Raw genomic sequence first — 21156 nt, 5'->3', positions numbered from 1 at the left:
TCACATTTAGTCCAAATACAGAAAAAAATCAAGATGTTTGTCGTTGTTATGCTTAATGAAAACTGAAACCACAGCCAACATAACAGAGCAAATAGTTTCACAAGCTGTGGAACTAATTAAGTTTGATTTGCCTCAATTATTTTGCTAGACCTCTAACTCAGCAAGACACAGCAGGATTTTGCTGACCTGAGCTGCAAGAATTATTGGTTGGCCAGGAGTACACACAATGATTGTTTGTTCTTTTAGCTGGGCTTTTTTTTTTTTTTAATTTCTGGCTAAAGAGCATCCCACAATCTTATAACTACTAAGGGTACAGATTTATTACTTTTTCTAATGGGTCACATTCACCCTTTGGGCTAATAACCACACAGAACTGTAAAGCAATGTTTTCAGCTTGTACATAGCTATAAAATGCTTTTGAATATGATCAATGGATTCAAAATTTTGAGGGTGGAAGACAAAGAAGGAAGAGAAAAAAAAAGGTCTAAGGTGTTCCAAGCACATCTTAATTCTTTCATATATTACACACACACACACTTGCTTTTATGCATGAGGCTTCTGATGCAAAAACCATACATGCCCTAAATAGACAATGAGCCCACACAACAAATTGCTGAAATGGACTTCTTAGAGACATCTTTCCTCAGAGTTGAAAAAAAAAAAATAGTACACAAGCCTTGCTAAATCAGCATCACAGCGATTTGAAAGATTTGAACGTCCACCTACACAGTGGTGTCATGAAAAAGAATCCATTTGCCCCATTATATGAAGAAACAGCTTAATAAACTAAGGAGAATAACCCAGCTCAAGTGAACACAACTAGGAGTTCTAGACTTTTGGTCCAGATGCTAATGTGATTTATTTTTAGTTCTGCTGAAGGAGGTTTTCTATACCTGGTTTCTATACAGTGTTTCTTTCAGGCTGGTAAGTGCATGAATCCGAACATCCACATTCTCATGCTGAATAGCTCTCATGGACAGCTGCAGGGCTGTCTGCAGGTCTGTGCTTTTGGAGGATTCCTGAGCAGGATATAAGAAGTTCAAGTTAACTATAACAGGAATATGACTGAAAGTATAACAGGAATATGACTGAAAGTATAACAGGAATATGGCTGAACAGCATCTCCGAGAACACAAGCAAGAATACATGGAAACAACTGCCTTTTTGCTTACATTCTCACCTATATCTATATACCGTTGTCTTCTTGCCCATTTCTAAAAATGTTTTAGTCAAAAAGCTGCTATATTTTACTTTTGGGTGAATATAATGATGGTGTAAATAAAAGTATAAAATCATAAGAAAATGCTTTGCTTAAAGTCTGTCTAAAATTAAATTATTTCTACTTTTGTTGCATCACTCCCAAAAATAATTGCTACTTCCCATCTATTTCCTAATCATTCTGAGGACAAGCAAATGAAATGGACCACAGAGTACTCCTAAGAAGAGACAAGCTTTGCTCCCTGTAAAGATAACATGGCCAAAGCTAAAACTGTTGACTTATCATTCTAAAATCTGTCACAAAAGAGAAGAAAAGTCTGGGTTCAGGAGACGCTACAGAAACAGGAATGTTGAACATATTCCTTAACCAGAATCAGAACATGCTTCAAACTATGCCTGTGATACATAAAACCAATTTTGTGTATCACAGGCAGATAAATATATTTCACATGTTTTCCTCAGTTGCCATGAATTCATTTCATGCAGTAAAGCCAAGCAAATAAATAAAAGAAGCTGTACCTTTCTGTATTCCTGAAGGACAACCTGAACTTCTTTTAGTTCAGGAAGGTCAGGTAGAAAATATATTTCATGTAGAAAGTCTCGTACTGCATCCCTAATAGTTATTAAAAAAATATTGCAAAGAATACAGCAAACATTAGTTGAATCCAAAAACCCCCATCCAAATAAAGCAATGAAGAAATCTCTTTCAATATTGCTACTATGGCCTTGTACAAGAGCCTTATTATTCATATTGCTACCTTTTATTGTGAAAACTGTTGATATGATACAATGCAAGAAAAATGAAAACCCATCAAAAGTAATCAAGCTATTAAGTAGCAACATTCCTAAAATACCCTTTTATGTTACAAAATGTAAGATGAAAAAGAATTATGACTCAACCTTATCTTCAAAAAGGTTAAGCATGAGAATGAAAGTATTTTGTATTAAACTTTGATTTTATTTTCAGTTGGTCTGACCATTTGAATGGAATGTATGAAACTTTACTCAACATAATAATCTGTGCACTTTATAATTATACATCTAATTATTGAAGAAAACAAAGAACTAATTTCCTCCCCATTTCCAATTCTGTACACTTCTCTTTAGCTTAGAGCAAATGTTAGCAATCATCATTATTCTGCAGAGGGAAGTAATTTTCCATATCAGCACAATAAACACACTGAAGAACACCTGGCAGGCTTCAGTGTCTGAATGGGCTGTAACTTGGCCACAGCATCATATATATTTATAAGGACAATATAAAAACCCCTTTTCAGATGAGGCTTGTTACATTTCAAGACCTCAACACAATTTAGAGAAGGGGCAATTTTATAGAACAGCAACTATTTAGTAGAAAAATATGTTTTCTGGTCTCAGTGCTGGATGACTTTAATTTAGGGTTATCCCCATTCCTGTTGCAGGATTTAAACCATCTAACTGAAAATATCTTGTGCAGTACCTGTTCTCCACTATGAGGAAGTGGAATATTGCTGTGGTTTCCTTGGGTTGGATATGTATGAGGGGCAATAGCACCACTATCACCTGGCTGAGCAAGGAGCCAAGGTAGGAATGGTCCAGACTTCGAACAAAGCAATCCCAGGCTCTAAACAAGAAAAGGCAACAAAAAATATAATCAATGATTCTCCTCTGCAGGAAATATTTCAGGTGAGTCGTGAGAAGCACTTTAAGCTATTTCAGCACTGTGGTTTAGATTCCTGTCCAGAACAAAACAACACAGTGCATCAAAGGACAGAAATAGCAGGGATGTCACTGTTTGGGTACACCATCAGCTCACCTGCAGCACAGTTCTGGGAAGTCATCCTTGTATCTCAGAGCTGTTCTCAGCGTGGTCATCATCTTCACTCTGACAGAACTGATGTGCTTGGGACCCATGAGTGTCATTAAAGACCTCAGGCTGTTTAAAGCCTAGACAGATGAAAATCATTTTAATGTATTAGATACTCAGGAAAACATGTAGGAGTTATATTTTCTATTAAAATCAGGCTAGCCTTGCTTAAGAAATCATACTCTAAGATATCAAAATTAGTTTGATGTTTTAATAAAGAACTTGGGTTTAGAAAAAAAAGGGGATGAATCTCTAATGACAAGATTGTAACAAAACCCTGCATTATCTAGGCTGTTGACAGATCATGAGGGAAGAACTGCAGACACCAAGGAGTTAATGATAACAGATGTCTATTATAAGACATGATTAGCTATATATCCCAAGCTGAAAAGAGAAGCCTTAGGAAATACAGAGGAAATAAACAAATTTGCATTTAAAAGAAAAATCAAACCAAGAAAACCCCAACAGAGTTGACATACAACTGCTCACAGAAGTGACTGGCAAGCATCAGGGAACAGGTAATAGCTCAGTTGTCAATGAAAGACAGAAGAGAAATACTGAGATGCAGGAGATATTTCAGTCACTGTAACACTACACCAAACAAGGTAGTAAAATGTCCAGCATGGCAGATCAGTAACACAGAATAAACCTGAGCTTGAGAAAAGGTCATGCAAGGGGAAACTCACCAAGAACAAAAACAGAAGATAGAAACAATAGCAGGTACAGCAAAAGAAGTGCTGTACAAATTAGGAAATTCAGAAAGCATGCAGAAAAGGGGCTATGAAAATGAGAACATTTTAACATGAATATCTGAAAATCAAAAAAACACCAGAGAAAATGCAGTCTGTCAAAGCAAAGGTTATGTACATTCTAGCATTGAAAACTTCCTGTAGAAATCATCTACAGTCACTCTGTGAAGAGGCTAAAAGGCCAGTCTTGTGGTTGGAAGCACTGCTTCAGTAGAATTTTCACTTTGTCTCAAGCTGTGAGCTCTAATTTCTCTAAATGCACTCTACTGAAAAGCTTAAAGGAGCTGTTCTGTGGGAACCAAAACTAATCTCTTGGATTTCCATCTTTTTACTTTACCCTTTGGTGTCCTTATATAACCCCATGCAGTAATTCCAGTTTCTCCCACATTCCCTCATCCTCCCACTGGTGTTTGTTTCACACACTAAAAATAATACACTTGGATTTCTCCCCACAATTCCTGGTTGATTGATCCTTGCATACACCATGTCTGACTGAAATATGTCCCTGCCATTATTATCTGATCATTATCTACCCGAACATTAAAGAAATCAAGAACTTTTAAGCTTACACAGAAGTCCTACCCTCAGTGAGACCACCAGTTTTAAGGAATCATTTTGGGACCCTAGTATCTTTGAGACTCCCTTGACAGTTGCATGATCACACAAGTAAATCTGGAATATTATAACAGTGCTTGCTTATTTTTGTTTTAATATTCAGAATTAAGTTTACACACCATTTTTTTATCCTCAATGCCAACACTGGAACTCAGTAACTGCATGTTAAAAAAAGCCAAGATACCAAGCAATTTAGGTTGCAGATAATCAGCCTATGGAGAGGAAAAATAAAGTTAAAACCCCAAATAATTACAATAAGTTAAAACCCCAAACAATTAACACATTTCAAAGCCTAAGAAATTAAAATGCAGGTATGAAACGCAAATTCTGAAATACATATGAGAAGAATCCCAACTACGTAGCTACTTAAGAAATACCAGTGTTATTGACAGACATCCCAATTAGGCTGTGGGTCTTGCTATTTTGTAAGATGTTAGGATTTACATGTGTGTTGTTGGTTTGTTCAGGCACTTTTTGTTTTGATTTGGTTTTATGCATACTTGGTATGAATCTCTCTGTTACAAAAACACTTCATAGGAAATCTCAGCCTTTCTTCCACTTTTCCCCTGAAGTAAGTGCTGTTTAGAGAATGGCAAATTGTCCACACTCTCACAATGGCCAAAAAGAAATTACTGAAAAAACTGAGCATGAATATTCTGATGTCCTTACCATTTGTTCTGGTGAGGTTATTTCCCTAGGTCCCTGATAGGGATCATCCTGGGAGGCAAATGAAGCCAGTATGGACAGACCATTGAAGACTTGCTGGTAGTGCTCCCCGATCCGCAGCAGCAACTCGTTGTGCAGGCCCTGGTAGTCCTGCCTCAGCAAGCTGCCCAGCTCTATCTCAGTCTCATTCTGCACTCAACACAAAGAAATATCATTTCATTTCATCACAATGTAATTACAGCACTGAGAGACAGGAGCCAGTGGGCTGGTTGGTTTGTTATAGAAGTCAAAGCTTTCAAACAGCTCAATGTTAGACAAACCAAGCTTTTAGAATTTGCTAAATTCATAAAATATCTTAGAAACATTCCTCAGAGCTAATGGAAGTGATTATAAACAATAAAAACAAAATTTCTGCATATGCAATTTCCCAACCTCTGCTTTGCAATACCTTAATTTAAATACAGCAGAAAGCTCACTATGCATCAGCTGTTGCTCCTAATCTGCAGGTGTAGCAGAGCAAATGCCAATTTACCTTGAGGTAGTGCAGTGCCCGCTCCAGCTCATCCTTAGTGCAGGAACAGACCAAATGAGAGAAGATGTATTTGAAGTTATTGATTAAAATCTCTCTTCTGTTCACATTCAATTGCTTTGCTATGGTTCTGATAAGTGTGGAGGCTGCAGGACTGGCCTTGGCTGCAAGGTCAGGAAGCAAAACTTGCAGGGTCCGCTGGTAAATGAAGAACTACAGTTAATGTAAGAACCAAACAAACAAACCCTCCACAACCCCAGGGTTAGGTTAAGTTCCATTTGAGTCAGTACCACAACATGTGTCTGGTCATAATTATCACCACAGGTATGAACAGAGAGAAACTTTCATAAAATGCATATACCTAGCAAAAATGCAGATAGAACTAATTACTTCAGGAGCTGCTTCATATAATCCATACTAAGAAACTTGTAAACAAAAATTGGGCTAGCATTTTTTGTGTCAATCTAGATTCTCCACAAAAGAATCTTAAAAAACCCCAAAAGAAGTAAAAAAGGTAGTTTTCATCTTTTTAAATAAGAAAGCTGACACCATGCAAAAATCACACCTTACAAAGGATGCCTCCAAGTGCACTAAATCATTAATATGCTTAATGAGCATTTTAAACTTTAGCTCCTTATCCACCATACTTGAATTGGCACTGTATTCATCCCTCTAACCCCCCGATAAAACTGTTCTTCTGCATGTGCTGTCTCACTTGCAGCATTCCCAAGAGAAAGTGTGGATTAAAATTGAACTTCACAAGCACAAGCACAAAAGATCAAAAGGAATGACCAACTTACTGAGAGAAAGCGATTTAGATCTGGAAAATCAAATACACTGGCAATCTCAGATAACATGTCCAGAGCCATTTCTCTCTGGTGAGCAGCTGTTTCTTTCTGCAGCTCATTGCCCTGGCATGGAGCACTCAACACCACCATCTGGCTGGAGTGCAGGGATTCCACTAGAAACTAAGCATGAAGAAAGAGGTATTTAGTATTATTTGCCCCTTGTTCACTCCCTAAAACTAAACACAAAAGTTTCACTGGTCTTTCCATGCATAATTTTTCCCTCTCATTTATTGCACATAGATCTATGATTATGACATTGCAACAGAACTGGATTGTAATCCACTTATTAATTACATTCAGTTTTGCAACTCTGGATTCAAATATTGCATTACTAAAAAATATTCAAAGTTAGAAAAGTCTGCTTTGACAATTTTCTTTTTAAACAGAACTTGTTGTCGTTAGATAATGGATAGAACAAAAACCCTAAATCAATCATGGCACAGAATTATGCCTGTGCAATGCTGACTTCAATTCCAATTTTAAACCACAGTGTCTTGCAGCAATAGTACTACAGAATGCAAGAGCCTCTGTTTCAGAATGAAGCATCTAGGGAATAAACCAGAGAAGCAACACTATTGAGGGGAGATCACAACAAAATCAAAGATTTCCCATTCCTTCCTGAATGTTGGTAGGGCCTTTTCCTTAAAATCATTTCTTTCTTGTCCTATGAAATTTCATCTTGAGAAATACTGCAATTTTGACCTTGAATTCCATTTTCAAAATATATACAAAGAACCCAAAGACATGCACTTTCTAAACCACCTACTCTTTTTACCTGACAGATTGGCTTCTTGTACTGACTGAAGAAAGCCTGCAGCTTTATGGCCTTGGCTGCTGCCAGGGCCCGGATCTCTGTGTACGCTGCTCCGGCCACCGAAGGCGACTTGGACAACAAACAGTGCAGCAAATGCAGGAGGGCAAATGGCACCAATTCTCCTTTGGATGCCCTTACAAAGTAAGCAGAAGAAAAAGGATTAAAAAGCAAAACCTGAATTGTTGCATTAATAAAATGACTTAAGAACATGCAATTGCCATCGTGCAAAATGAGTCATGCTTGTGTCTGCATGGCTTAGCTGTAGTTCCTGTGACAGGGCAGAAGAAAATGAGAAAATGAGGAATGTTCCACAGGAATCAACAGCTCTGTACAGTTGCAATGGACTGGGAAAAGAGTGACTTCAAAATAAGTAATCTTACACTTAAAGAAAGGGCACTTTGTATCACAAACTGACACAACTTGGCAATTTTCAAGATACTATCAAAATACCTTCCAATATCTCCTGTTGTGAGAATCAAGGTGTCTTTAAGCTCATTATTTCGTGACATTTTGGCATTTGTGTAGGCTTCTTTCATCCTTGAAACAAACAGCTGACACACGGGAGAACAAAAGCACATAAATGTTAGTGTTTGACACTAGTGAAACAAAACGCATAGTAAGTTAGGAACAAAACCCAAAAATAAACATGAATTCACCTCTTTTATGAATCCTTCTTCAGAGTCTAAGGATTCTAGTATGTTCTTTATACAGTTACTGAAAGCCACTCTTACATCTTTGTCTGGATCTTCCATTAGATTTAATAAAGACCCAACAAGAGTCTTCACACTGGACTCATCAGTATTAAAATCCAGGTGTTTGCAAAGATGAGGTATGTTTTCTATAAATGCTGGATTGGAGGAGGGAAGAAAAACATGCTTTTAATAGTTTTTCAAAATCTACTGAAGTGCACAAAAAAGTGAGGCAAACAAACCATAAAGCACACTTAACTTTTAACCAAAAGAATAAATACTGTGAAATCAGAGAAGAGATTTAAAATTCAGATTTTATCATGTATTACACTTTTAGATATAGCCATAGACCAAATTTAAGCCAAGGCAGCTTAAAAAGAACATCACTGGCAACATTAAATATCAGCAGTGATATCAATTGAAACACAACACTTCAATCATCAATAGAACTATTAAAAACCCAACACAGAATAAAAGGAATGGAGAAAGGTACAGATATAATGACTTAGTACCTCAGATGGAAGTGTAAAATGTTACTAAAGGTAAAGCCACATACCTAGCTTTACTGAACTGGGTGCTTTGCTCTCAAGTAGAATGAAAAAGGGCTTGAAAACACAGGCTTGCACAGAAGAGGTTTTTCCATGAGCAGAAGTCACAGTAAGGCTGCTACACAAAATATCATGAGTAACATCCTTAACAGCAGAGTCTGCTAAGGAAGGTTGTACATGGAATGGACCAGAAAGACAACAAGATAACTTCCCAACTATAGCAGCACAGGCCTCCTTGACTAGCTCAGACTCATCTCTGATTTGATTTCTGAAATGGAAACAAAAATGAAATTGTTTTAATAGGTCCTTTACCTAGAAGTTTGTTTTTCTACATTGTCTGAGTTCTCTAACTACACTGGCAGTACTATCGGGACAGCTTAAGGATCTGTCTCACTAAATCATCTCTGTCCTTTTCAGATCACCCTCACGTTCTGTTAAATGTTTGCAGCAGCACTGGGCATGGTGAGGCTGGCATGCTCTAAAGAAGAAACTGAAGACTAACACAAAAGGACAGAAGACACCAAGACATCTATAAAAAGGGCAGAGAAGCTGCAAAGATTTGAAGAGACATATGGACAAACACAAAATGGATTTTACTGACAAAAATATCTCCCTTCCCCTCCTAAATGAGGGTCTTCAGCTAGCAAAGGAACTTGCATACTGACATACTAAGTGAGCACTGTTTTGTCACACAGACATCATCATGTGCACTTATCCTGTTAATATCTCATGATTTCTGAAACTAAGATCTAATGAATTTCATTTGAAATGAACATTTCTTTTTGTGCTTATGCTCCATTTATTATATGCCCATTTTTCTTCTTGCACAAAGACAGAAAAGCTGCATTAATACATACAAAAGAGCTCTGGGAATCACGCTGCAGGACTGCACAGGTTGAAGCAGGAGAGAGAATCCTTTAACACAAGTAGCCCGAATTATTTCATGGTGACTTTGTAATGCCCAGTGATAAACTGATTTTCTCCAGTCCAGATGAATGTTTTTTGGGAAGACAGTCAGAAGGAACACACAGTGTGACTGAGTTTGGGGTGCTAAAGAGAAAAAAAAGAAAGCAAAGAGTTACCTGACCTAAATTTCTAATACCATCACTCATCATAAGAAGGCAAATAAAATAATTTTACTTTAGAATAATAATCATTCCAAAGTGGAACTAGGCTTTATATACTTTAACATACTTACAGAAACTCTGTGCAGTTTTTTGACTCAAAACTAGAGGACCAAACCCCCATATAGATGGCTTAAAAGAAGAATCATCAGGATGGCTGTAAATCCAGGGCAGAGACAGCAATCCACATAAGTCATCAAGAATCTGATCACTCAGTGGAATTTTCACTAGGGGAAAGAAGCAGCAAAACAAACATTTAAAAAACATTTATAAAACATTTTATGTTCTTAATTTGTTACAAAATATTACTCTTTCTATCAACAAAGATTAGTATCACTGTTCCCCCATGTTATCATACTTTTTAGGCATGGAACCTAAAAATCTCATTAAACAGATGACAGAATGTAACACACGAGCAGCAGAATTAATATAACTTTGGTATCTCTGGATTTGTGCAAAGATTTTCAGATGGACTACAGGGTGTCTGGTAAGCTGAACTCACAATAACATTTTAGTCTTGGTAACTGAGTCTATCCTCCATCCTAGCAGTTACTTTTAAAAAACCTGGAAGTACTCAATATTTTTGGTACCACACATGCCATGTTTGCTGAAGCTGGTCACAGGCTTTGAAATTGTTGAGTGGAAAACTGACAGCAAATTATGCTGCCTCTGTGTGCCTTTAAAAGAAAACTGCTGAAGTTTTTTCCTTTTTTATGTATTTTCACTATCCCCATGTACTCTCTTCATCAGATAAAAATCAATACAAGTACAGCCAAAGAGAAGTAAACGATGTTCATAAAGCAACGCAAATGAAGGTCTCTAAACAGAAAATAATGATTTTTTTTTTTACTTAACCTTTTTTGTAAAAGAGTTGGAATACTAGCACAAGATTAGTAACATCAGCATTCCTAATTTACAAAATACAAGACAATCTTAAAGGGTTTCTTACCTTGAGCATATAGCAAAGCATCGAAGATTTTAACTATTCTGTCAATCACTTGTTCTAGATTAACAATCTGTGTAGCAGCCTCTAACAGGTTTCTGCAGACTTTCACTACTCTTGTGGTAAAATCAGAGGAAATCCACTTGAACTGTACATTCACCATTGAATCTGAGGAGCTTGGAGTATTCTTACACGTATCAGAGTTACATGGATGAGACACTCCATGCTCTTTACTGTTAAAGCAGAAATCACATCAATGCAACAAATGCAACAAACAATATTGAATATTAACTGCTTGTAAGCCAACTTAGTATGGAAATGGGAAATGTACTTCTTCAAAATGTAGAGACCCATCCAATATTGATCCTGACATACAGGCAAGCATTAAATTACACAAATTGTAACGAGAGTTACACAAACTGTTGGTCCCACAGTTTCCCCTTGGTACTTTTACCTGATGAAATCTGCTGGGGGAGAGCAGTGAACGATGCACAGAGCAGCCAATCGCAGAACCACAGCGATCCCTTCCACAGGCTGGACAACATCCCCTGGCAGAACTTCTTCCTCAAGGACAGATATTAAGGAGGCTGCTTTCTTAGTGATGGAATTCCACAGAGCACTCCTCAGTTTCATGTTTACAGGGCTAAGTCTGTAATTTGACCATATTAATTATTTTCCAACACACACTTTATTTCAGAAAAGATAAATAATCATAGCAAAACCAGAGCTAATCCATATTTTACATAGGATTGGGAAAATACCAAATGAAGCTTTAGCTTAAGTGTGTTTTTAGGAAGGAAAAGATTCTAACTCTGAATTTTAGTATGACTCATATCAGACTTATCTGAAAGGCTATAAACATGTAACTCTACAGTCCTTGGAAGGTCTTGGCAACCATAAAATGGCAAATGTTACACCCATCATTGAGAAAGGCAAAAAAAGAGAATCCAAGGAACTATAGGCCTGCCAGCCTAATCTCACTCCCTAGGAAGATCATGAAAAAAGTTTTCCTTGAACCCATTTCTACCTGCATAAGGGACAAGAAGGTGACTGGAAACAGCCAGCATATATTTATGACAGGCAAATCGTGCACTTGATTCCCTCCTACAAGGAGACAGGCAGCTCTGTGGAGAAAAGTGGCTGCTTCTTCACACAACTTCAACTGTCTACAAAGTTAGGCCGACAAGAACTTTGTGAAGGTCTGTATGAAACGTCCTGCAACTGGCAAAAAACCCCTGATGCAATAGAACAGACTGAGAGCTGGCTAATTAACGAGCAGCTTTGGAGAAAATGACCCAGCAGGCTTGTGGAAAAGTGGAATATTAGAGCACTGTGACCTTGTTTTAGAGAAAGTCAACTACACCCTGGGCTGTACACAAAGAGTGAAGGCTGATCACAAGCCCACACCTGGAGCGCAGCATGCCCAAGCCAATTCTGAGTGCCCAAAGACAAGAAAAAGGTCAACTGCTGGCACAAGTCCAAGATAATCAGGGAGCACAGCACAAGCAGAGGCTGAGAGAATTTGTTTTGTTCATCTGAGCACAACTTGACTTAACTAGACCTGCTTTAAGTACATCCAGTGTAAGACCACAGCCACACACAATCCTGTCACACTATGTATGCTCTCAGCTTTGTTTTCAGTGTGAAAAAATGAAAATCATTTTCATTGAACCCATTCAAAACAGCCTCTTTAATAAAGTTTGGCTTGAAAATCACCAGTAGATTTTGATCCCTCAAAATATAATTTAGATTTTTTTCCCCAGAAGCTCTTTCAATCTGTTAAGAAGAAACTGCCTCAAGAAGTTGTCATTATTATTCAATATGCAAATGACTATAAAAGCAGTTACTAAGTGCCATACATTAAAGGTGCAGGAGATTTCTTTGGATGTTTTGTGGGTAGGCTCAGTCGCCGTCTTTTCTCTGGAACTTCGTCACTGCTGCTGCTCCACCCATCAGTATCTGAGCTCTCCAGCTGGTTCTGCTGGATCTCCTCAAAGATTTCTTCTGTTTGTGTTTTTAATGCTGTATAAAGTGGACTCACCAGATACTGGGATGGACAAACAACAGAGGTACCATGATGTATGCTCTGCCTTAAGTTGTGGTATTATTGCTTCTGACTTAAAATATTAAATTGCAAAATATTGTGGTAAAAAAATTCCTAAAACCTTTCATTTTAAAAAACTGAATTACAAGATGAAAGCTCTTATGAGCAACGCAGTTTCCTGTTGTGCTACCAGACAGGATGCAGCTTATTCAGCTGGTTTCCAGTTCCTGCCATAATACCTTGCTACCAAAGCCATGACACAGACACACAAAGTTTAACAAACAGGCAGGATGGAACAGAGGCACTCAGCATATCAACAACCTTGTTATGCTTCTTAACTAAAACAGGGTTTATTTAGGTTGACTGTCAGGAAGAAGTTTTTTATTAGGAGGGTGGTGACACACTGACACACGCTGTCTGGAGAGGTGGTGGATGTCCCATCCCTGGAAACGCTCAAGGTCAGGCTGGGTGGGGCTCTGAACCCTCCTCCAGTTGAAGCTTATTGCAGGGAGTTGGACTAGATGGCCTTTAAAGGTCCCTGCCAACCTAAACCATTGACTCTATTTTAATTTAAGCTTTTCTACCTGTCCCTAACAAGCATGACTAAGAGCAAATGGTTGGAAAGTAAGAGCATCTCAAACTGCTGCACATTACTTGCAAAGCTGCCCTCATATGAGTGCACTCTGGGCCTTACTTCCATCTCATATTATGATTATGGTTATGGACAGACAGTTGTGCCTGCATAGCTTATGGACAGTTTAATAATGTGAAAAACAGGAGTCCAGCTACATCCAACAGGTTTAAGAACCCTGACCTGTACGAACATGTGACACAATTGAGAAAAAAGGAGTATCAACCTAAACATGCAACTTAAAATTACATTTCCTAGATTTTCTTCTTTGCATAGGTATAGGTTTTTGTATATGACCTATTCACACAATAAATTCAGTTTTTAAAATAAACCTACCTTTTGTTCTTCCTGAGTTCCAAGCACATTCACAAAAATTCTACATATGGTACTGATACGGGCCTTTCTTATTTGTAAGGCAGATTCATAGCCAGCTGGAACAAACTCCAGAAAATACTGCAGCATGTGGCAAAAAGCAGTTTTCAGCTTTTCACACTGAAGGCACCTAAACACATCCCCTTCAAACCATGAGCAGAGCTTCTCTAGCAGCATATTCAAGTAGACAGGTTCAATAGTTTTGTAAGAATCTGCTTCAAAAGGCAGCAATGTCCTCACCAACAGTAAGAGTGGTTCTCCAAAGAGTTCTGATTCCTCAGTATCCATTTCAAGTGTTGACTGTAGAATTGCAAAAAAGACTGAGAAGAAAACACTGGCCAGCTGTTCTGGAGGTCCTCCTAAATGAATTAACTTCACTATAAACTTCATTGCCAAAGTTTTAACTTTTGGACTGCCATATTCTAACAGGGAGCAGCCTATCCCCCAGAGAATAATATCCTGTCTTACAAAAAAGATATCTGCAGCAATATTTGTCAGAATAGACATTAATACAACTTCCAAATATTCTATATTTGGCATACCCATCAGCTGTAATGGGGCCAGTCTTAAATATCCCACTTTGTCACTCATATTGCTGGAAAATCTCTGTACAGTCACTGGCCAGACCAGCCCATCTCCCCAGAGATGCTTCTGTGCATCTCTTTCATGCAAGATAATTAAGTCTTGAAAAAGATGTAGCAAGTCTTCAGTTAGTGCTTCAAAAATGGAGCCACTCTTCATTTTAAACAGAAAAAGTAAAGAGCAGATGACATCACAAATGTTCTTGTGCAATGTGTTGCAGTTTGGAGCTGCAGCAATACGGAGAAGCCTTGTTATGATCCAGTTACTAAATTCTAGGACAATAAAAGAGAATTTTTATTATTAAGATAAAAATTAAAATCTCCAGTTGAGGACCTCCTTAAGAGCAGATTGCTTACCACTAAATTTAAACTCCTTGAGATAAATGCTACAATTGTAGGCTCAGTAAACAGTCTTCACTGGGACATTTACTCAGCAAATCCCATTAAAAAAAGAGGAGAAGAGGGGGCAGAATATGGGGGTTGGGAATGGAGGACACACATTTTACACTGGTATTTCCAGACATTTTCCTCTGTTAAAAAAACACCCTCAAGCAATGAGTACAGGTAAAGCATATCTCATCCACACCATATAATAATGTATCTATACAATGGTAATGGATAATGTCAAAGTCTGTCCTGAGAAATTTCCATTATCACAAGTGTTAATCCATTCACAATATTCAAAGTCTATCATCATATTCACTCACAAATTTATAATGATGAACTTACATATCTGCCTTTTTCCCCTTTCTCTTCTTTTGGATGATCCCACTGTCTGCAAATTTAAATCCTCAAACTACCAAGCTTCAACATAACATTTTTAACAAACTCACCAATGCAACTGCATTTGGCTTCCTCCTGATTTCCATCCACATTTACAAACATAAGTGGGGAAGATTTCATGATATGTTGAATAAAATCAAGCAACATCACAGAACTTGGCTGTGAATCTGATTTCTTAATGAGTTCCAAGGCGACTTTAAAAAAATAAGACAATATTCAAATCAGCATAGCAATAAACCACTTAAAAAATTTTGTTCACACCTTATGAGGAATATTTTTAAAACATATATAAAAAATACTATGATATGGTATTAAACCTTTCAAATTATTTATTGTGAGTATATTTTTTAATCTATGAAGGTAATTGAGTGCATATTATAAGCCCTCTTTGTGACTCCAAACTGTATGAAGTATAAATTACTCATTAAATATCATTAATCCCAAATGCATTAGCATTCAGTTAAAATTCTATCCATCTGTGTGTTGAGTGAAGAAAAGCAAATACTTAACATTTCCCGAGGTTTACAGTCTTGCTAGAGAAACAATGTTGAGAATTGTTTCAAACCTCCAGAACAGGAAAGGTTTTAAATGGCAAATTCAGCTTACTAAAGCAGAAGGTTTAACAAAACGCCGGACATATCTGATGCTGCTCCATTGAAACAGGTATTTGAATCTTATCAGATTTATCCAGATCCCACAGGGATCCTATCCAGTGTTAATACAAGAAGGAAACTATCTGAGATTCAGACAAGATTTCAGTTCTGAGACATATGTGAAAATTAAGAATTGCAAGCTGTGTTACTCATGAACAGTGACATTCCATGGCACTCCTGCTTTTCACTGTTGGGAGCATTTGTATCCATACAACCCTGCAGCATTCACCCCTCCTTCCTTGGGGATGTGTGTGTATGGTTTATTTACATAGGGAACTTCACATCCCAATGGAAAATACTTCATCACTGGCTTTATTAAAAACTAAGTTATAAATGGTATTGTATTCAACTAAAGCTTTCTTTAGAGGTTCTTAACTTTCATTTTTGACAGGAATTACTTAAAAGTATAAAGCAGACAGTTTTAGATTATAGGAATGTAATGCTTACCAACATCTACCTCTGTAAGAATTCTGTCAATGAACTGGCACAGTATTTGTCTTGGTTTCTGCACAACTGCATTGTATTCCTCTGGACTAGCACTAAAATTAAAAAGAATGATATTTTGATGTTACCAATTTTAAAGTACAAAATAATTACTTGGAAGTCTGTCTCAACAGCTTAATGTTAAACATTGATTTTCTTCTAGAAGTCTTGAAAAATAAATCCAAATTGATTTCTTGGTGGTGTGTAGAGGTTTTGCGGGGGGGTGAGGGGGGAGGTGTAGGGAGTTCTTTTTCAATTTTCTTGTTTTAGTGACCGGCCTGTCGCTCAGCACTCAAGGCTCGTAGGGTCACAATTTCAGTACACAATTGTACCTCCATACCCGCTCGCTGCCTACTGCAGTGCAAAGCTCCAGTGCTGGTGCTGCCATTAAAACTGCAGAGCGCGGCAATTCCAGCTCACGGGGCTCTCAGGGAGCGCTCACAGCACACTCAGCCTCAGGCCGGGCCTCTGAGGCCCCCAGGCCGCTCCGGTCAGGATCTGTCAGCGCCCTCCGGGAGGGAGAGAGGGGCCAGGCCCCGGCAGGCGGCGGGAGAAGGGACCGGCTGAGGTGACGGCCTGGCCCCGCCGCAGGACACCTCGCACACCTCCTTCTCCCCTTCCCCGCCGCACACGCCGGGCGCGCCTCCCCCAGTGCAGCACAGCCCCGCACACACACGCCCTGCACGGCGGCCGCCGGGCCCGTCCTACCCGGCGAGCTCCCGCAGCGCGGGGATCATGGAGGCCATGCCCAGGCCCTGCTCCGCCATGGCGCCGCTTTGAATCGGGCGGCGCGGAGCGGGGCGGGCACGGCGGGACGGCGGCCGGCACGGCCCAAATCTCCTCCCCCGGCGCTGCTCGGCTTTAACCGCTTCGTCCCTGTACACGGAGCGGCTGCTCCGGGTCGGTCCCTCATGGCTCCCGCGGACACCTCGCCGCCCCAGCGGGGCTCTGCTGCACGGACAGGCAACACCCAGCAGGGGCCGAGCGCTCCCCACCGAGCCTCGGCCGGTCCGGCAGCAGCACTGAGGGACCACCCGGCCCCAGCAGGCGCCTGGTGGAGTACGGACGGGGGCTCCAGGGGATGGGCGAAAGGAAGCGCCACAGCATTGAGAGTGGCTTGGGCGAGGAGGGGCGGTAGGGAGGAAACTTCGGTGCCAAGGGAGCGCCCGGTGCAGCTCCCTCTCCGCCCGCCGCGTCCGGGCGCAGGCGGGACGCACCTGGGAGTCAGGTGTGGGACAGCCCCGCCGAGAGCGGCCCCGAGCGGTCCGGCCCGCCCCCGGCACCGCCCCGCCCGCCCGGGCCGGCCCCGCGGCAGCAGGTGGCGGCGGGACTGGCGGGGCGCCGGCGCTGCGGGACGGGCCGCGGGCAGGTGGGCAGTGAGCGGGGCCGGGGGCTGCCGGGGCCGCCTCTCGGGTGCTGCCGTGTCCGGAGCGAGCGGGGCCGCGGCGAGAGGGAGGGAGGGCGGGCGCGTTCGGCAGGTGAGCGGGCTCGGCACTCCTCCGCACAGGTAGCGGTGCGCAGCGTGTGTAAGACTTTCTGTTCTGTTATTATTGTTACTTTCTGAGCGTATGTTGCTTTACGTTATGTTTCTTTTGCGAAACGTTTACGTGTGCTAAGTACGGAAGGCGTTGATGGGATCCCCGAAGGGACGCGGTGGGCGCTGAGCGGGAGCGTGCGGCCCCAATCGGGCAGCGAGTCCCGCGCGTTCGGGGGAATAAAGGATAAAACTGGGGGTCATGGGCAGGTGCGAACCGCAGAGAGAGTACGCGAGGGGACACTCCACCCTGAGCTTTGTTTTTGTCATTAGGAGCTCCGGCTATTTGTTTATGAACTTCGCTTAGCATTCTTTCTGGGTTGAAATAAAATCCTCTTGCAGGATAATTCTGATGCCTGTTTCCACTGTGCTAGGGCTGTGTCGCTTGCATGTAAAACAACCCACGTGTCTTTCAATTACTTGAACCATTTCAGATGAATGCTCTCGGGAACCTATTGCTAATATTTCTTTCAGAGATGGTTGGTTTTGTCCTGCAAAATACATGTTTGTCATTTCAATGAAATTCTGCTGACCTTTTAAAGGCTGGTAACTTGGCAAGGACCTAAAATACTTTAAGAAACTTTATGAAACTGGGTTTGGTCTTAGTTTGTTTTTCAGCATATATTGCAATGTTTTCTACCAGCTGCCTTAATAAGATGTTAGTCCTTCTGGAGCCATTCATAGAGAAAAAGCAGGAACCATGTAGCTATATGTGGTGTGTTAAGTAGAACTTTAATGCTTAAGAAAGAACAAGTAAATCTGGGTTTTGTTATCAGTGTTGTTTTGAACACAAAATTTTCTAGACTATTTCAATTTAAATTATCTATTATTGTGAAAACAATGTTCTGAGTGTAAATTTCCAAGACTGAAATGACAGTCACACTAAGGAAGGTTTAAACTGTACTGCTTGACAGTTTGATGTAAACTCCTGTGTCATCCCTGAGAGAACAGGATACTGTTGGTATGTTAGGAAGTTCAGGAAGACTCTGTTATCCTAAAAAATAAGCTTAAGTACACTGAATCATAGGGTGATTGTTTTTGGTGATAAAACATAGGTGTGGCCCTTAAAGTGCTTAATTTTAAAAAGTGCTTTTGCATGGGAATGTTGAGTCAACAGTGAAATCATATTAGTATGGTTATTGCAGAAATACTTTCATTTGTCACAGGTAGAATGCTACATAAATTTCTTGTGCGGTTTCTGTGAGCATTTACTGAGCATGTAATTCAGGCTTTCTTTTGTTTTGTAATAAGTACTTCTAACAAATCAGGAGAGAGATCTTCTGCTCCCCGTTTTTCAGCTGAGAATTTTACTTCCCAGTTGCAAAGCCCCATCTACTGACTTCATACCATCATATTTCCCCAGCTGCCTTGGTGTTGGAAGACTCCACATGAGAGTGCCCATAGCACTGCACTGGGCTGTGCAGATGTAAGGAGTCTCACTCACACACCCTGGTGTTTCATAGACCCTCCAGGGAAGCAGCACCCGAAACACCTGCCTTCATGTCTTGCTTTTCTTAAGCACAGGATAAGCATCTCCTTGTTTCTTTCTCATGTCATTGTGTTGCACTTTTGTCTCTTGGCCCCAAGGAGAGGAGCAGACAAGTTACCAGGCATTTGAAGAGAGTGGCTATTGCTAATGAAGATAGTGTGCCTGGAGACTTTTCTCCTCCAATGCAGCTGATTCATGTTGGTGAAAGGAATCTGAGATGAGCAGAGCCCAGCTTGCAGAACTCGGGTCAGGGGAAGAAATTCATGCAGATAGGTACAACTAAGTGTCAAATTCAGTGTATATAGCGCTACCAAGATTTCTACCAAAGCTGCTGTTACTTTTTTTATCTTTCATTTTTTTTCTGCTCTTCTCCCTACTTAAGCAGTCCTCTCACTGTATATAGTTGCATGATTCTTCCACACTCAGGCCTCTCTCTTTCTTGGCTTTCATTATTTATTTACCACATGCCTCTGCAGGACATTGTACTTATTGTAAGGCACTGAGTGACTTTGCATTGGACCAGCAGGTCTGAGAGGACATGAGCATGTTAATTGTATTTTTTTTCCCCCTGTTGTTTAATCCTGAGGCATAATTACTGTTCTGGGGGCTCATGTGCTCTGGGGATGTCTGTGAGCTGTTCCCTGAACTGCATTCAGTCTCAGCTGTCCTGCAGGCTGATGAAGGGAGTGTAAGTGCAGGTGTGTGTTCCTTGGGCAGACAGAAGGAGTGTAAGTGCAGGTGTGTGTTCCTTGGGCAGACAGAAGGAGTGTAAGTGCAGGTGTGTGTTCCTTGGGCAGACAGAAGGAGTGTAAGTGCAGGTGTGTGTTCCTTGGGCAGACAGAAGGAGTGTAAGTGCAGGTGTGTGTTCCTTGGGCAGACAAAAGAAGTGTAAGTGCAGGTGTGTGTTCCTTGGGCAGATAGAAGGAGTGCATGGAAGTGCAGGTGTGTGTTCCTTGGTGCCTTCAGGAGCTGAGATCTCACAGGCTGATAGCGGTGCTGAAGGGAAATGCAGCTGAGATGGTGCCTGGGGCTCCTGTGAGCTGGACTAGGGAGCTTCACTCAGTGTCAGGATGTGCTTATGGCTCCTCATCTGCAGGAACACCAAGAGGCTGTGAGTGCTCCAAGCCACATTTCCCTGTGCAGTCATGCAGGTGCCTGACCTTTGGACGCAGGGCGCTGCTCCTCTGCACTGCAAGAATGTGGATTTCAGCACTCAAGCCTTTTATCTCTGCCTCTGTTGCTTAGTCAACTGGGCTGGAATGAAGTGGCACAGATTAAAATGATGTGTCACCCTGAATGTTCGTCTGATGATTAAACAAAAGAGTAAAAATGGAAACAGTAAATGGTGGTAAGGACAACAGGTGAGCCAGAAATCTAAAAGCAGATTATGTACTTCCAACTAAGCAAAAACTAACAGGTACAAAAGGGGAAAAAGTGGAAAAAGAAAACATATAACACTAAAATCTATTTGGTTTCTAAATATAGTCCTGACATGTCCTAGTCCTGCAAGCCCTTATTCATGTTTTTCTATGAACAAGCCTACTAATATACTACTGATAATGTAAAATACAGTATCTAGAAATTTGGAGAAATGGCATATTAGATTATACATGCCTTTGGAACCTAGTTTTATTATTGGTATAGTAGCAATTACTGTTTTTTGTTTATCTGCAACTGCTACTTTTAAAAATAGTTGCCTATATTTTTTTCTTACTTGTTTCTTGCTTTCTAGTATTTCTAGAAGAGTATTATTCTTGAGGCTAGTAGCTGTGGAGGAAACTCAGAGATGTATTTACTACCAGTATCAGTGTATATCATCAAGACTTTTTGAATGAGAGTTAAAATTCCTGGAATCTATTTTCCTAAAGAAAAATTTACAAGATCTGGAATTTGCTCTTTTAAAAAAACATGTAGCCACAGTGATGCTTAAACATCCCTTAGTGAAGTCTAAAACTCTGTACTAGTCATGCTAGGAGAAAATTGTGCAGTGTGCATTT

The 21156-nt window shown here is 40.3% G+C and overlaps 1 protein-coding gene across 1 annotated transcript in view; it reads right to left on the bottom strand.

Annotated features, from left to right (window-relative positions):
* Positions 1-16903, bottom strand: part of ATR (ATR serine/threonine kinase) — a 38909-nt gene extending 22006 nt beyond the window's left edge. The window contains exons 1-21 of the mRNA XM_059479146.1: positions 16845-16903; positions 16101-16192; positions 15051-15194; positions 13601-14490; positions 12449-12636; positions 11044-11238; positions 10596-10822; positions 9721-9873; positions 9380-9572; positions 8531-8790; positions 7942-8132; positions 7736-7836; positions 7247-7418; positions 6424-6591; positions 5627-5821; positions 5098-5283; positions 4548-4640; positions 3014-3144; positions 2678-2821; positions 1738-1831; positions 894-1019 (exon numbers count right to left, since the gene is read on the bottom strand). Coding sequence (XP_059335129.1) covers positions 894-1019; positions 1738-1831; positions 2678-2821; positions 3014-3144; positions 4548-4640; positions 5098-5283; positions 5627-5821; positions 6424-6591; positions 7247-7418; positions 7736-7836; positions 7942-8132; positions 8531-8790; positions 9380-9572; positions 9721-9873; positions 10596-10822; positions 11044-11238; positions 12449-12636; positions 13601-14490; positions 15051-15194; positions 16101-16192; positions 16845-16903 — 4002 coding nt within the window. The remainder of the gene's footprint in view (positions 1-893; positions 1020-1737; positions 1832-2677; positions 2822-3013; positions 3145-4547; positions 4641-5097; positions 5284-5626; positions 5822-6423; positions 6592-7246; positions 7419-7735; positions 7837-7941; positions 8133-8530; positions 8791-9379; positions 9573-9720; positions 9874-10595; positions 10823-11043; positions 11239-12448; positions 12637-13600; positions 14491-15050; positions 15195-16100; positions 16193-16844) is intronic.
* Between the last annotated feature and the right edge of the window lie 4253 nt (positions 16904-21156).

The sequence above is a fragment of the Ammospiza nelsoni genome, chromosome 10 (genome assembly GCF_027579445.1).
Source record: "Ammospiza nelsoni isolate bAmmNel1 chromosome 10, bAmmNel1.pri, whole genome shotgun sequence".
Taxonomy (NCBI): Eukaryota; Metazoa; Chordata; class Aves; order Passeriformes; family Passerellidae; genus Ammospiza; species Ammospiza nelsoni.
The sequence above is the reverse complement of the archived record's forward strand: the minus strand, read 5'-3'. Positions and strand labels throughout refer to the sequence as shown.